This window comes from Cibotium barometz, chromosome 57, assembly GCF_041138505.1.
Source record: "Cibotium barometz isolate CiBa-2024 chromosome 57, ASM4113850v1, whole genome shotgun sequence".
Classification (NCBI taxonomy): Eukaryota; Viridiplantae; Streptophyta; class Polypodiopsida; order Cyatheales; family Cibotiaceae; genus Cibotium; species Cibotium barometz.
The window spans coordinates 23,553,186-23,569,069 of NC_141102.1; the positions used below are offsets into that span (position 1 = coordinate 23,553,186).

A 15,884-nucleotide genomic window follows, 5' to 3' on the forward strand; every position below is an offset into this window, starting at 1 on the left:
AACTCTAAGCTTTCCCATTCTTTTTGGGACAATGACTATGGGTGATAGCCATTATGTTCTGTCAATCGGATAGATGAATCTCATTCTCAATAGCTTGTCTATCTCCTCTTTGACCTGCTTGGCGTAGTTAGGATTCATTATATACCTACTCTGCCTAATGGGAATTGCATTCTCTTTCAAATTGATCTTGTGCTGATAAAAGCTGGGATCAATTCCTTTTATGTCAGAGTAGTTACATGCAAAAACATCCTTGTAGGATCTCAACATCTCCAAGAGTTTTCCTCTAAATTCTTGACTTAGCTTTGTGCTGACTCTGACTGTTCTGGACTCTTGATCATCTCCTAGGTTTACCTCCTTAAGCTCATTCTCCTATCTTGAAGCTCCTGGTGTTCTTCCTCTCCCTCCTAATTCCTTAATTCGATCGTTCTTGCTGCGCAAAATCCCTTCCGAAAGTCTTCTTGGACGATGCGGTCACCCTTCACTAAAGAGAATGTGGGGGAGAGGGAGAGCTTCAAACCCTAGCAAGCAAACACACACAAGAGAGATCAAGACAGACGAGAGAGATGGATAGCTGAATTTTCTTCTATCTTCTTCTTCTCTACTCAACCAACATAACATAAAGATAAGAGTACACACTATATGGGTTAGTACTCTACTCCTACAATATACAAGGGTCGATCCATAATGTGAACCCGACTAAATGAACTGGCGTTATAACTATACCAACCTCTAGTAATCCAAAATGGCTGTCACCCAGCCTGTCATCCCACTGGCCGCATATCACCCATAATCTCACCAACCATGCCAGTAGTGTAGATGCGGAAGCTATCACCCATGCGGGTCATCAATGTCCGCCGTAACACTAGTTGAGCTCGATATCGCAACATTCACTTCTTGAGACCTCCGACTACCTATAGCAGTACCACATTGCTCTACTTGAGCTTTCTTCATTTCCCATGAACTGTGCATTGCGCTCCTATGACTCCCTCGTGAACATACCCAACACAAGGACGTGCACACTTCCTCTCTTGATCTACCCTGACTAGCTTTTCTATGTCAAAAGTTTTCCAAGTAAATATGCATGTTATGCGCAACTCAATCCAAGCTTCCTATGTAGAACTAACCTCTACCTTCGTACTCCCCTCCCTGGCATACCATTCCTCAGTAGGATCGCCAAAAGTGTCGGTGTCCGATCAAGACCCGACACTTACGTGGTTTCGGACCACCTAGTCGGCTCTTAAAGAGCAGCGACTAATACAATTGTACCTGATGTGACAAGCCAACGTTGGCCCATTGGGTTGTCAGTCTGCCAAAGCTTGGTTAGTCGTGACTACATGCAGGTTAGTTCTTAGGTCCTTCATGATTCCGGATAGGAGTTACCGTCCAGACGATCATGCAATGGACACAAAGTGAAAAGAACTATGCAATACGGAGCAGAGACAAGTCAGAGACAAATCCATGAGACATTCTTCAATATTAACTTAGACTCTCAACAGTACAATACATTGGCCATGAATTCCTGAGCTCAACTATGCATTCCTTCATCTCTCTCTCTCTCTCAAAATAATCCCCTTCACGTCTTGCATCAATCCGGGTACTACACGTTTGTAAGACGCCGTTACAAAAGTTGTTACAACAAGAAAACTTAACACATAACAGGTTGTTACAAACGAGAAGAAGTCTAGGCGGTGGCCAGACAAGCTGGTTAGCCAATAGGTTGGGCATGTTTGGTCTATGAGATTGGTCTTACTTGGAGAATGTGAACTCAACTACTCGTTATTTGATACTTGTTCCAAATGTTGTACGCCCCGAAGATCCCGAGAAGAACATTAACCTCTCCCGTATATGAAGAATGAAACAGATCAAAGAGTCTGAATAGAGTGAACTCTTATACATCCTTTGTGAGACAAATGAAGGGAAGAACCTTACGGTATTAACCCTATGGTATCTGTAAATGGAAGTGATTTTAGCATTAAGGATGTTATTCTCTTCAAAGTACTCAAGATTTACTTTGTGATGCACTTAACGAAAGGAAACAGGTACTTTATTTTTCAAACCAAAATTAGCTTACATTTCAAAGGATGTTGATGCTCCACCAGTGTAGTGGTGTGTGCATTTTCCTTGGACATTGCAAATATTCCGTATGGGTTTAATTTAGAAGGGTGAGTTAATGATGAAAAGAAATACGGCTACAAAAATGTAGTCAAAGCAACTGAAGCCTTCAAGAAGGTCACTGCAAGCGATTCTTAGAGGATTGTTGTACATTAATAAATTCACAAAATTATTACTAAAAAAAACCATAAATATTACTGGTTATAAATCAAAGCTTATTTTTCCTAGTATTTTCAAAGTGAAAAACAACTATACTAATGATTATTACTTTGTCACTTGAAATTCCTTCAAATTTCAAGTTTTTGACATTTTTAAAAACGATTTTTCTTCATCATTTCATTAAAAGAGCATGCAAATCTTTTTTCAAAGATTGACCACCAAACCTAATCCATCAATCCATGTCATTACAAAAGAAGCAGACCCTACCTCAATGCCAATGTTCTCTTATATATGATAAGACTCTTCACCTTATGTTCTTGTGGCTAAGAGTGCTCTTGCTGGCTAGCAATACACCAACCCCAGCTCATCCGCATGCCTTCTCTAGCCTCTCTCCAGCTTGTTCTGTTTTGTCACGAGATCTTGCCTTTTGAACCAATCTGAGAATTTACTTGATTATGCAAAGCTTGATATGAGCTTCATACCGCAAGCTCAACAACCTTACTTGTACATGAAAGCTCAAATGCACCCATGAACCCACCAAAAGATTACACCACTTGCATATACAATCAAGACCCTAAACCCCAAAAACCAACATCAACTTGAACTCAAGAATCTGTTGTAGCTAGCAAGTGGAATACTATGGAAAGCAAAGCTTACCTTTCTTGATGATTTACACTGCTGTTTGGCTAGGAATCAAAGTATGCATTCAAAGGAGAGCTGATTGTCAATGAAAGAATCATGAATTGTAGGAGATTCTAACATGGTTCATTTTCCCATCACCACCCTGTGCATCCACATGGCAGCAAAGAAGTATATGTATACAACCAAAATTTCAAGTTGTCAAACTATCTGGCAAGTTGGTGCTAGACCCCAATATTTTTCCTCCCACATCAGGAAACAATTCCCAGTCCTTTAAGGACACCACTTTTCCAGACGACTCAACTTCAATTGGATATAGTAAGAGATGCCCTTTCAAGTCTGTCACTTCCTCAGCTGTATATTGCATCCAATTCTCTTTTGCAAGGCTCCGGACCTTCTGCACACATTCCGGGCTCCAGGGTTTCTTGAAACAATCCTCTTCTACACACAAGTGCTCAGCCCAAAGCGACCTTCGGTACCCGTAAACCTGGTTGGTAGAACGCAGATGTATTACATGGCAATTCACAAAATGCTATTCAAGTCATGAAAAACCCGTGTTCATAGGAGTTTAAGAAAAGGCTATGTTACATCACCTGTTTTTAAATCCCATAATACAAGTATGCCTCTCCCTATAGCAACTCTCATCAAATTGGTGACCTCATCCACTCCCCTAGCCTTCTCTACTCCCTATTATATACCCGGCCTTGAGGGAATTTTGTAAATACAGGTGATGTTACAGGCTAGATGTATACTTTTATTATCCAAATGAGTAGTCACGAAGCAAGATTAAGAGATGATATTTACCTGGCCTTGAGGAGGAGAGCGCTTGCGAGCCCAAGAACGATGAGGTTGATAAGCACCCATGGCAATCTCTGTATCTCTTGAGCCAGCCATAGAGCGCTGGTTGATATTGGCTGAGCCAAGGATCACGTACTCATCGTCAACAATCATACCCTTGGCATGCACATAAATCATGAATCGCCTGGTCTTGTGAACTCGGGCCTGCAATTTTTTTCAAAAAGATCAGCAAGGGTCCAAACTCTCTGCGCCAAAACAGAAAAAAAATAGCCCTTATGCTAAGACTTCCAATCCCATCCAAAAGTGTCTAGGTCTCAAACAAGCCCTGAAACACAATGACCACCCAAATAAAAGAAAAAATAAATAAAATAAAAAAATCTATGAGCTGATTCACCTGAATGGTGTTCTCATCCAGCAGAGTTGCAGGAGCTGGTTCATTCTCCTCTTTCACCTCACGATTTCCCAGGCAGAAAAAGTTCAGAAAATCAGTAGGATGGTGCTCCTTTTCCAAACCCATCTCTTCTAAAGCTTTTGCAATGAGAGTGTACATCATCTGCATGGTTTGACTCTGTTTTTTAAAAGAAAAATCAAGGCTTTAGTAACAAGTTCCTAAAGCCGTGTCACTAGCGCACAGTCTTTGTCATGCACGGAGACAAATAATTAGGCATTACCTGAAAAAAGAGGATTTCCTGTACAGAAGTACTGGTGGGAACACCTTCTGGCCACATTGGTATCACCACGTATACCGCAAACTGTTCCTTAGCTTTTATCTTGCTTACAATCTTCAAGGCAAGCTCGATAGGCACAAGATGGTTGGCACCTATCCATTTACCATTAGAAAAACACAGCAAATAAATCCATGGATTTTGTACTCATTTTTTCATGCCAAGATTGAGGTCACAACAACGCCAATCCTGAACTCGTATTCAAGAAAAACATGTACTCGTGTAGGCCAAAGGACAATTTCCTTGGCACCAAGAGTTCAAAACTACTCATGTTAATCACTCACATACATGCAAAAGGAGCACCAATGCTCACAACAACATGGACAAGGCTCAACGAAGGAAATGTAATTCCACCGGTTGGTGTGGAATGTTTGGTTCAACACAACGCTAATCAATAAACTTAAATACACTAAGATTTAATGGACAAGAAGCACAATACATGCAAAAGGAGCACCAATGCTCACAACAACATGGACAAGGCTCAACGAAGGAAATGTAATTCCACCGGTTGGTGTGGAATGTTTGGTTCAACACAACGCTAATCAATAAACTTAAATACACTAAGATTTAATGGACAAGAAGCACAATACAAAATGTAATTTACTGAATTGATGAGAGATGCACAATGAGCCAAAACAGCCGGCCCCTCTCTCAAATAATGTATATTGATCTTGGGAGAATCAAGTACATAGCATCAACGGGCATTTCTAACCAGATTTCCATACCAATGCATATGAAAACAGTATTGCAAACAATATGATTGTTGATGAAAATCTCCAAGGAGCTGCCTTCTCACACTACCCTCTCAAGTACCCATGTTCCCTTCCATATGCTCTCTATTGTTCCACTCAAACATGGTACAAACAATCTTCAAAAGAGCTCGTAGAACAAGAGAACACTACACAGGGTATGTGAATATGGAGTCCTACCCTTCCCTCTTGCTACTTGCTGCCATAATTGTTGGTGTACCTGTAGTAGCAGGTTGGGTTGCAGGTACACTAAGAGGATTTGGTGATTCACTCTTGGACAATAGGTCCACGGGAGTCACAGGATAGAACAGTAGGAAGCAACGATGGCATAACACACTTACTTAAGCAATACTTAATTAAACTAAACAAGCAAGGAATAGTGCACGAGAATAATGTACTCCACTTGTATTGCTACGAACCAACAGTTACAAACACCACTCACTGCACCGTGCATACTCAACAGTGGTCACACTTAGGGATAACACACTCTACTTAGGATGGAATGACACAGTGAACACGGAATTCAAGTACAGTGAAATAGCACAGAGTGACCTTGCAATGGACAAGGTGGAACTACATGATAGCCTCTATCCTTTTGAATGGGGTAGAACACCTTATAACTCCGGAGAGTCATGAAGATGCCTTTGGTGACCATTGGTGAGCATCTCCTATCTTTGGAAGGCGCCAGATGCACATAGATTTAGCGGCACACATCTCCTTTCTTGGGGTGCGGTGCCTTAAATGCCTTGGAGTAGTGCCATCCGGAACCTTCATGCTGGAGTGCCCAATTGGAGCATCTTGGACTGCAACACCATAACACCGTAACACTGCAACACTGTGATGCAACATTGTGGGCACCCATGGTGGCTGCAGGTCCCCCATCACCACTAGAGTACTCACCATCCTCGGTAAGGCAAATAAAGGAACATTCAGAATGGCAAAGGCTATGAATCAATAATGAGACTGAAGTGAGCGGATAACTATGCTGCCATTACATCTAGAATTGTGTTGCTGTTCAAGAACATTGGGGTTAATTGACAATAATAATAAAATGGTTATTATTATTATTATTATTTAGTTGTTTTTTTTGGCACTTGAAAGATCGGCTTTTAGAAAGCTTCTGAAGTGATTGTTTGCAGAGTACATGACCACATGGCATAAGCATGGGTGGGTTCTCAGCAATGCTTTGTTCTTTAGAGATTGGATAGGCAAATATAGAGTGAAACTGGTACTCCTTGTCCAGCTCAACCTCTACTGGTTTGCCCTAGAAGGCACAAGGCCAGCCCCAGGGCACTTCTGGCCATTCGTACTCCTTGTCCAACTCAACCTCTACTGGTTTTCCCTGGAAGGCACAGGGCCAGCCCCAGAGCACTTATGGCCGTTGGCAAAAGGATGATATCATTGCCAAGGTGAGGATACAGAGTTGGTGGTGAGGCTCTCGTGCATCAAGCCCCTCAACATGGTGTTAGCCTACATACGGAGTTGGTGGTGAGGCTCACGTGCATCAAGCCCCTCAACATAGCGTTAGCCTACATATGCCCGTTTCTGCCCAAGAAGCACTACATGAAGTCAATCAACGTCCGACAGTGAGTCACCAGTGAGTCGAAAGTGGAGAGGGCTTATGTGTGGGAGAGGCAAGTAGGAGGTGCGTAGGGCGACCATGGGAGTATGCAGAGGGGAGCAAGGAGGTGTGAAGGGGTGATCGAACGTATGAAGGGGAACCAAGTATGGGCAAGTAGAAGACGGCTTCCAAAAGAGGACGAGCAGGAGATTTTTTTGTTTTGTTTTTTTTTGGGGGGGTGGGGGGGGGGGGGGGGGGGGGGGGCGCATGAGGTATTGTGAAGGGGCGAGTATGAAGTTGTGGGGGGGTGAGCATGACATGGGTGAAGGGCGACCATGAAGTGTGAAGGGGGCAAGCAAGAGAAGGCGGCCAGCAGGAGGTGAGTAGGAGATGGAGGGGAGGCAAGCATGAAATTGTTGAAGGGGGAGTATCAAGAAAACGCGAGTATGAATGGTTTTTGATTTTATTTTATTTTTTTATTTTTTTTCTTTTGGGTGAGCTTCAAGCGTGACCAGGCAAGCAGCACAGCAGTGTGACTCGATGAGCAAAAATAAAAGCGAGTATGAACAGGCGTAAGGTGGGAAGCGAGTATGGAACGTGGCACCGAAAGCAAGTTGATAGAAGGTGGGGGCGAGCATGAAAGAGTCGGCTGTATGGAAAGAGATCGGCGTGATTGGGCGAGTGTGAAAGTCATGTGGGGGGAGGCGAGTAGGAAGTTGCTAAGTGGAGGGAGGCGAGTATGAAGTGTGGCCAAGGCGGGGTGACCGTTTTATGAAAAGAGAATATGGGGCAAGTATGAAAGCATGTGAGGAGGTGAGTATGAAATGAGTGGGTGAGCATGTGAAGGGACGAGTATGAAAGAAGGGGGGTCAAGTGGAGGTAAGGGGCCACCAAGGTGTTTTTTTTTGGGGGGTGGAGGAACCTGCTGAGAAAACGATTTTCACGGCTATCTCTTTTTTTTTTCGTTTGGGATTTTACTGAACAAGGGTAGAAAAAGAGCGGTACCGTTTATGGGATCCATTGATAAGTGGAAGGCTTTGCCACGCCAATGTCTAGAGTTCGACCGCACCTTGGGGAAGGATCTCCTACACTTTGAAGGGGTCTTCCCAAGCGGGAACAAGCTTCTTGGCACGTTTTAAGTATCATGTCTGATAGACAAGGACCAGATCAACCTGGAAAAATTGAGTCTTTTGAAGGTGCCTATCGTGCCAAGCTTTGTGTTGGCATTGCTCTCCTTCCAATGCTTGACCTGCTCTGAGTCTGGTTTCATCCAAGATGGAAAGGCGGAGGAGTTGTGTAGTATATGCTGATTGTGGGCAGTCAACACGTCCACCACAAACTTTGGAGGAGCCATGGTTGTGCAACATATGCTGATTGTGGACAGTCAACATCTCCAGCACCAACTTTGGAGGAGCCATGGTTGAATTCAAATGGGAGGATGGCCTCCAGACCAAAAGCAAGCTGACAAGGAGTGTGCCAGGTTGTTGCCTTGTATGTTGTACGATATGCCCAAAGGGTCTCGAGAAGGGCGTTGGGCCATTGGGTGGGACACTGGGATGTCGATGACAATTTGAGACCTTATTGGTGCTCTCCACCTGTCCAGCCCTAGGGTAGTATGCACAGGATGTGGAAGATCTCAAACTGGGTGAGGAGGGTGGTGATCACTTCGTTTATAAAAAAATACATATTATAAACATTTATAATTTAGCAACACTAGTACACAAAGTTGCACAAAAAACAATTGAAATTCGCTATGCTCTATAAATGTCAAATGAGCTATCAAATGAGCTGTGCTCATAGTTGTTTCCGTACGGCGTACGACACCATATCGTACGGAATACCATACCGACTAGTATGGATTTTCCAAAAGAAAAAATCGGATTTGTTTTTTTCCAAAAAAATTTACTTTTTTGGGAGGTAATGGTCTTTTTTTTGCTTGTCTATGGCTGTTTGAGCTTCCTCTATACTATGATGCTTATATACCTAGATGAATCCAGGAACATGCCCAAATTCACCTCTTAGGAACGTGCATGGTAGTCAACCCACAAGACTATATATACTCATGGTAGTCAACCCACAAGACTATATAACTAACAACTCCATTATGCATAGTATCGACTAGATACTACGACATCCCCACTAGCGTCATCAGTGCCCAATAGTGGGTGTAGAACTCTGTATCAAGATATGCTCTCACACACGCACTCCACACACACACACACATAAGAGCATATATTCACACAAAGGCCTTCGTACTGAGTTTCTGTCAAACCTCCGGAGATGCAGGGCAGACTCAGCCATAATGAAACCTAGCACTAAGGGAAGTAGCAAATAGAAAGAATTAGTACAGTAAATAAGTAGTTGATAGGGAAAATGCACTGCTAAAGATAGAAAGAATTAGCACAATATCAACTGACCGCAACTCGGACGAAAACTTCACAATGTGAAATCTGCATGTCCGCTAATACGGCTGAATTATATACCTAGATGAATCCAGGAACATGCCCAAATTCACCTTTTAGAAACGTGCATGTTATATACTCATGGTAGTCAGCCCACAAGACTATATAACTATCAACTCCATTATGCATAGTATGGACTAGATACTACGACATCCCCACTAGCGTCATCAGTGCCCAATACTATGATGCTTCCCTCCCTTTTAAAATACTCCATATCTCGAATTGGAAATACCTAAGTTTTATAAGTATTTTTTTAAAACACTGTATTTTATCGTACGATAAGAAAAAAAATTATATCATACAGTATTTTTCCATTAAGTATCCTATCGTACGAGCTGTACGGTATCGTACCTGACAACTATGGCTGCGTTGCATACAACATGAAGTCCTGCTGAAGCTAAAATCCTAGTACATACTACAAACGCCAATAGCCATATGGCCGGCTCTCACTCATCATCATCCAAGCCTGAAGATGAGAATGATGAGTAGTCCCCATCTGTGAGGGGATTCCCATCAGAATCATATAGTGGCTCCGTTTCCCCAGATCACCTGGTACATCAATACCCGATATCTCCTTAACAATGGTAGAGGTCCCAGGTATCTCCTCTGGAAGAGTCTGCATCTGGTGCTCTGGATCACCTCTACTAATTTCTCTGGCGGCTCTCCCTCTCAAATGTGCACCACGAGCATACACCCCGGTGCCTCTAGAGGTGGAAGGACGACTTTGCTGAGCTAAAGAAGTGAGGGAAGTGGTCATGAGAGCTCGAGACCGAGCTCACGTGACTCATCTATCAATGCCCTCAAGCTTTCTGTGAAGCTATCTCTATATCTTCTTTGATAGATTGGAGAGAAACCTCAATCCTCTCCTTCTCTTCCTTCAACATGGTGGTCCTCATCTTGTTGTACTCTAAACCTGTCCACCCATCCACACTGCCTACAGCTGTAACAACAGCAATCATCCTCTTCCACTGGTCCGTGCATAGCACATTGAAAGAGATATTGCACTCAATGAGAGTGCGCTCTATTTCAATCTCTGCCCTACGCTGTTTCTCCTTGATCCATGACATGGAGTGTAAGGAGGAATCAATGTTGCGTTGCCTAGGAGGCTGCCCAATAGGTGTAGAAGAAGCTGGCACTTCCTCATCCTCAGAAACCCTAGCCTTCTTCCTGGTAGGTGCTGCATCTGTAGGCAAAGGATCCAACAATACATCCTCATCAACAATAGTGCTACAAATCTATGTGCCATGTGGGACCTCCTTGGGGTTCTCCCTTATAATAGCATCAACTATCCCCTGCAAAATACATCGACACCCACCAATTCCCTTATAATAGCATCAACTATCCCCTGCAAAATACATCGACACCCACCAATTCCCTTGCCCCCCATCTTTGACATGTGGCTATGGTATCCTTGATCATGGAAGGCCACCAGAGCCCACCCTGAAAAATCCGTTTTACCGTTTTACAGCGATATGGCCTCAAGCTACCCCATCCTCAATGATGTAATCCACTTCATGGGGGCTCACAAAACACGGAGCACTCCATCATGCCTCGCCTTGTACAACTGGCCAGCCACCAATTGGTAAGGCCGACTCTTGATGAGGGGACAGCGCTTGTCCTTGGAGGATGCACCAGTAGGGAAAGCACATGTGGACAATAAGAAAAGGACATCTGCATACCAATTTCGGGCAGCATCCACCTTAAACAACATACTATCACAAAGATCATCGTTGATACCTATGCTTGGCTCGCCTGTGTTGATCCAAGATAGGTGGTCCACCATGACATATTGCTTCCCAGGTTTGAGCAGGATTTCGAAGTCGAATTCCTAGAAGAGGATCAACCACCACCACACTCGACCCGTCACTAGGGGCTTCGTGAGAAGGTATTTCAAAGCATGGTGGTCAGAGATGACTACAAAGTGGGTGCCCAAAAGGTAATGCCGGAACTTTTGGCAAGCATGGACAATGGCAAGACCTTCCTGCTCTGTGGTGCTCTACTTCCGCTCAACGGTCAACCTGCATGAGAAGGCAGCTTGCATAGTAGATAGGGTGGTCCATTTGGTATTCCTGGCTAGATTGGGTGGATACTGAGATCAGCACACAGATTGTGGGACACAGCTCGCTCTTACAGAGAGCAACCCAAGATAGACTCATCGTGTTCTGCGAGTGGAGAAGAGCCCCAGCCTCGCTTCAGTGACTGCAGGAGCAGTGGCTGAAGTGACAGATGGAGACAGCCCACATGGAGATCCATTCGATAGAGGAGGGACAGGCATCATGCCCGTGCATCTTTCTGGACCCAGGCAGGAGACAGGCATGAGGGATTCTCTGGATAACATGTCCTCACCACCAGCAAGATGGGGTCCCTAAGCTGAGGGGTCCAGAACGGTACCATTGAGTCAGATCCCCCCCAAGTATGGGCCGATGCCAAAAATTTCTACAGGGGGTTCCTCTTGCCAGCCCCCTCACCCCACAGATCGAGGCCATGAGAGAGAATGGCAGCACACATGGGAAGTGGTCTTCCCCGGTCTCTAGAGGTTCTTGAGCTCCCCCCTCTCGAGCGACTAGCTGAGTGATGCCCTACATGCCTTGCTTCGCGAAAGTACCTCAGAACGGGGACGGCCTACCGGTTTCTCTTTTCCTTCATCACTGGAATCTCATGGAGGATGGCTTTAGGGCTACCTTCAATGAGATCATGATCACTGGTCACATGCTGGAAGGGCTCTCGGAGGGACTCATTCACTTGATTCTCAAGGAGGGTCGTGACCATGGTGGAGGTACATCAGTGGCACCACTTCGCCCTCCTTGGTAGTGCCAACAAAATCCTCATCAAAGCCATTAGCCACCACCTTCAGCCTCACCTCCAGATGTGATTCATGGGACACGTATGGGTTTCATCCAGGATAAAGCATCCAGAACATATTCACTTTTTGGGAGGCAACCGCCACGGCACACCTCCAGAAGGCGAGAATGGCGGAGCTGCTCCTGGATTTTGAGAAAGCCATTAGCCGCCACCTTCAGCCTTACCTCCAGATCTGATTCATGGGACACGTATGGGTTTCATCCAGGATAAAGCAGCCAGAACATCTTCACGGCACGCCTCCGGAAGGCGAGAATGGCGGAGCTGCTCCTGGATTTTGAGAAAGCCTACGACAAAGTGGAGTGGGATTTCCTTGAGGGCTCCATGCTTCGGATAGGATTCCTAGCAGGATGGATCCAAGCAGTCTCTACGCTTTATTCTGCCGCCCACATCCAGGTCCTTATACGGGGGGCCACATGGGACAGATTCCTTATCACCAAATTGGTTCGTCAGGGGTGTCCTCTCGCCCCCTTCCTCTTCCGCTTTGTTGCTAAGTTAATGAATAGTTTTCTGTCCGCCCAGGGGGGCAGGTCTACAGGGTCTTCGTCTCCCCATTTGATTGCACGAGGAGCTCCTAGACTCAGAGTTTGCAGATGATACAACCACCTACCTCTCAGGAGAGGAAGGGAATCTACAGAGATTTGTGCAGGCGCCCGGATAAACTAGCACAAGTCGTGTGGCTTTTGGGTTGGATCCTCACCGACCCTGGCTTGTCGTCCAGTTGAGTCATTCCAATGGATACCCAGCGGCACCCGGGTTAGATGGGAATGTCAGGTGGGGACTGATATCTCGCCAGGGCAACAGCTTGCCCCTCTACTTCTGAGCATTCGGAAGCGGCTCCTTTACTAAAGCACCGCCAGGCTCTCCCTCGTTGGTCGTGTGGTGGTGGCCAACCAGGTGCTCAGGGACACCATGTGATACAGTACTTCCAGCTGGGCATTCCCTCGGGCATGCCTCAAATAGGTGCACAGGCTGATCCGGAACTTCCTCTGGGCAGGGACTGACGGTCGGCCCACAGGCCAAGGTGACCTAGCGGGTCATAATCCAGCCTCATCATCATGGTGGCCTGTGTGCCATGCAGCCACCCCACGAAGTCGCACTGCCTTTGGGGCTGTCCCAAAGTGCAACAGGTTTGGCAAAGGATCCTTCACCTATACACAATGGTGTGCAGTCCAAGTCTCCAAGCACTAGTCCAAGATGGCAGCCTGATCATCATGGTGGCCTGTGTGCCATGCAGCCACCCCACAAAGTCGCACTGCCTTTGGAGCTGTCCCAAAGTGCAACAGGTTTGGCAAAGGATCCTTCACCTATACACAATGGTGTGCAGTCCAAGTCTCTGAGCACTAGTCCAAAATGGGAGATCATTGGCAGCATAGGTGCATGGCAATATGGTGGGCCTGTTGCAACGAGGCCATCGAGGGTACTCTCACCCCTCCAGCAAAGTGCATCAACTCCATTTGGACTGACATCATTCATACCCTCCGCTGTCAAAGAGGGAAGCTTTATGGCGGTTCGGATGCCCAGACGGCAAGAGGCCTTCCTGCACACATGGTGCAAAAGGTCCTTTTCTGATTGATTGGGCCAGCACGATTACTTGGCATTACAGGCTGCCAGTGTGGCTCCCACCACCCCCCCACCCCCCTTTCCCTTTTGTATGATATAGTTTCCCTCCGCCAAGAGCTGCCAGCAATGGAGGGAACCACCCCTCCCCAGTTTGTTTTTTGCCTCTTATGAGGGTTATGAGCATGTATATTTGGCCCTCAGGCTGCTGATTTTTAACTAATAGAAGGATCTCTAAAAAAAAAAGGAGACCTGAGCGAAAATCTTACAAAGACTAAGGTTACGGTCTTCGACACGAGTTATGGGGGGCGGCATAAAGATACTTTTACATTAACAACCAGCAAGTGGGGATAGTGAAAGGGTATATATACTTAGGGGTGGCATTCTCATGGAAAACTTCCATGCGAAACCCTCAGTTGAGGCATGTTGTCTAGGCATTATGCATCTTTGGCACTACCTAAATGTGAGCACATCATAAGGCTGAAGCATGTGACTGCTGAACTTACAGGTCAATAAATATCTGTCTATGAGGTCTCACACATCATCTACTGTGTGTTCTTTGATCTGACGAGCTTAATATGTAGAAAGCATGTAATCATACACTTTTTTAATAACAGAAGGTATGGGATGTTGTAGAAAAAGAAGACTCAGAATTGGACTAGTAGAAAAACAATCATGATAATGATGCTGCTGATGATGATGACGATGATGATAATAATGACCACAATCTGCACAAGTTCACATTGGCGCACTGATTCCAACACCTCCATTGTATAGGACCCACAACAGCGCGTAGCTCTGCTATCAGCACAATGCCGTCAATATGTGCAAGTTGCAACCAACCAACATCTTCCACATGGCTAGCCAGAAAAGTGCAGGATTAACAAGCTGTTTTTGTTCACCTTGTTGATTAACATGTGCAAAGAATTCCAAAAAACAACAGGCGTTTTCTTTTGAATTACATTTATTTTAAGTTTTTCAACTCTTTGAGAATTTTGACTTTGAAGATCTTTTTTTTACTGCTTGGTTCTACAAAAGCTACATTTCGATTCCCAGAAAATAAGGTCTTCACTAACAAGGCCGTTAATAAAACCATGTCAGCTTAATCCATCAATCTAGAACCTTAATTCTTGACTTTAGAAACTACCTGCATTTTTGTATGATTCCCAAGCAAAGGATGAGCCCAGGAAATATTGATTCTCAATGTATATGAAGTGCTGGGCAGACCGGATGGCCTTGACATAAGCCGTATGAATGCTCATATCGATTGCGATGTTCTTACCACCAACAAGGTTCTACACACCAAAAGCTCAACAAAATCAACAGGGCAAAGACACAACACTCCTAGAAAAAGAGGTGTAACTAAAATAGGATGTTCAAGATGCGAACCGCCTTTTCTATCTCTTCCACACGTTTTGGAAAGCCCTTGGCAGACCCAGAATCTATTGATCTGAAAATCTGCATCAAGCTTTTTTAAAACTCTCTCTCTCTCTCTCTCTCTCTCTCTCTCTCTCTCTCTCTCTCTCTCGGACATTGTATCAGATCCACCAATTGTTGTAACCTTTTTGGTCTCATAGGTCATTTTGGCCTTTTGAAGACGTTAATATATCATTTCATTTCTCTCTCTCTCTCTCTCTCTCTCTCTCTCATAGGTCACTTTGGCCTTTTGAAGACGTTAATATAACATTTCATTTCTCTCTCTCTCTCTCTCTCGATTGAGGAGCTGGGCACGAAGATGGCTTTCTACAGAGAGCATTTTCTTCAGCTCACAGCAGATGGTTTTGTGATCAGACCCAGTTACATGGATGTACACTTGTCTCATGCAGTACGATGTGCTATTGGTCAGATTCACACATCCTCACACCAGCTTGAGATTGAGATTGGCCGATATAGAGGTATACCAGCTGAGGCCAGGATATGTCAAGTATGCCATGGGGAGCCAGAGACAGAGCTGCATTATATATGCAAGTGATTGTTTTATCTTGTTACTTGAGCCCACCTCTCATCCAACGTGTGTGGTCAGAGTACCAACACGGAGTGCAAGTGGTAAAGTGGACATGACGGGACTTATGTCTATGCCAAGGGTCATGTGGACTGATGTCTTGTTGGCAGGAGACTTATTTTGTCTCGCCCATTTACTTGGGACATGGATTATGATATTATGGGACTGTTTTGTCTCACCCATTTACTTGGGACATGGATTAAGATATCTCGACTTATGGGACTGTTTTGTCTCGCCCATTTACTTGGGACATGGATT

At 44.9% G+C, this 15,884-nt stretch overlaps 1 protein-coding gene across 4 annotated transcripts in view; it reads right to left on the reverse strand.

Moving 5' to 3' along the window:
* Window positions 1-2,420: 2,420 nt before the first annotated feature.
* LOC147606578 (phospholipase D beta 1-like) overlaps window positions 2,421-15,884 on the reverse strand; it is a 55,809-nt gene continuing 42,345 nt past the window's right edge. For 2 of the 4 annotated variants that reach the window (XM_086791861.1, XM_086791860.1), the window contains 6 exons: window positions 15,014-15,082; window positions 14,772-14,919; window positions 4,380-4,528; window positions 4,103-4,276; window positions 3,715-3,912; window positions 2,421-3,397 (listed from right to left, as the gene is read on the reverse strand). In XM_086791861.1, coding sequence (XP_086647987.1) covers window positions 3,104-3,397; window positions 3,715-3,912; window positions 4,103-4,276; window positions 4,380-4,528; window positions 14,772-14,919; window positions 15,014-15,082 — 1,032 coding nt within the window. In that variant the 3' untranslated portion in view covers window positions 2,421-3,103. Of the gene's footprint in view, window positions 3,443-3,714; window positions 3,913-4,102; window positions 4,277-4,379; window positions 4,529-14,771; window positions 14,920-15,013; window positions 15,083-15,884 lie in introns of all 4 variants that reach the window. The other 2 variants (XM_086791858.1, XM_086791859.1) reach the window with 1 other exon arrangement.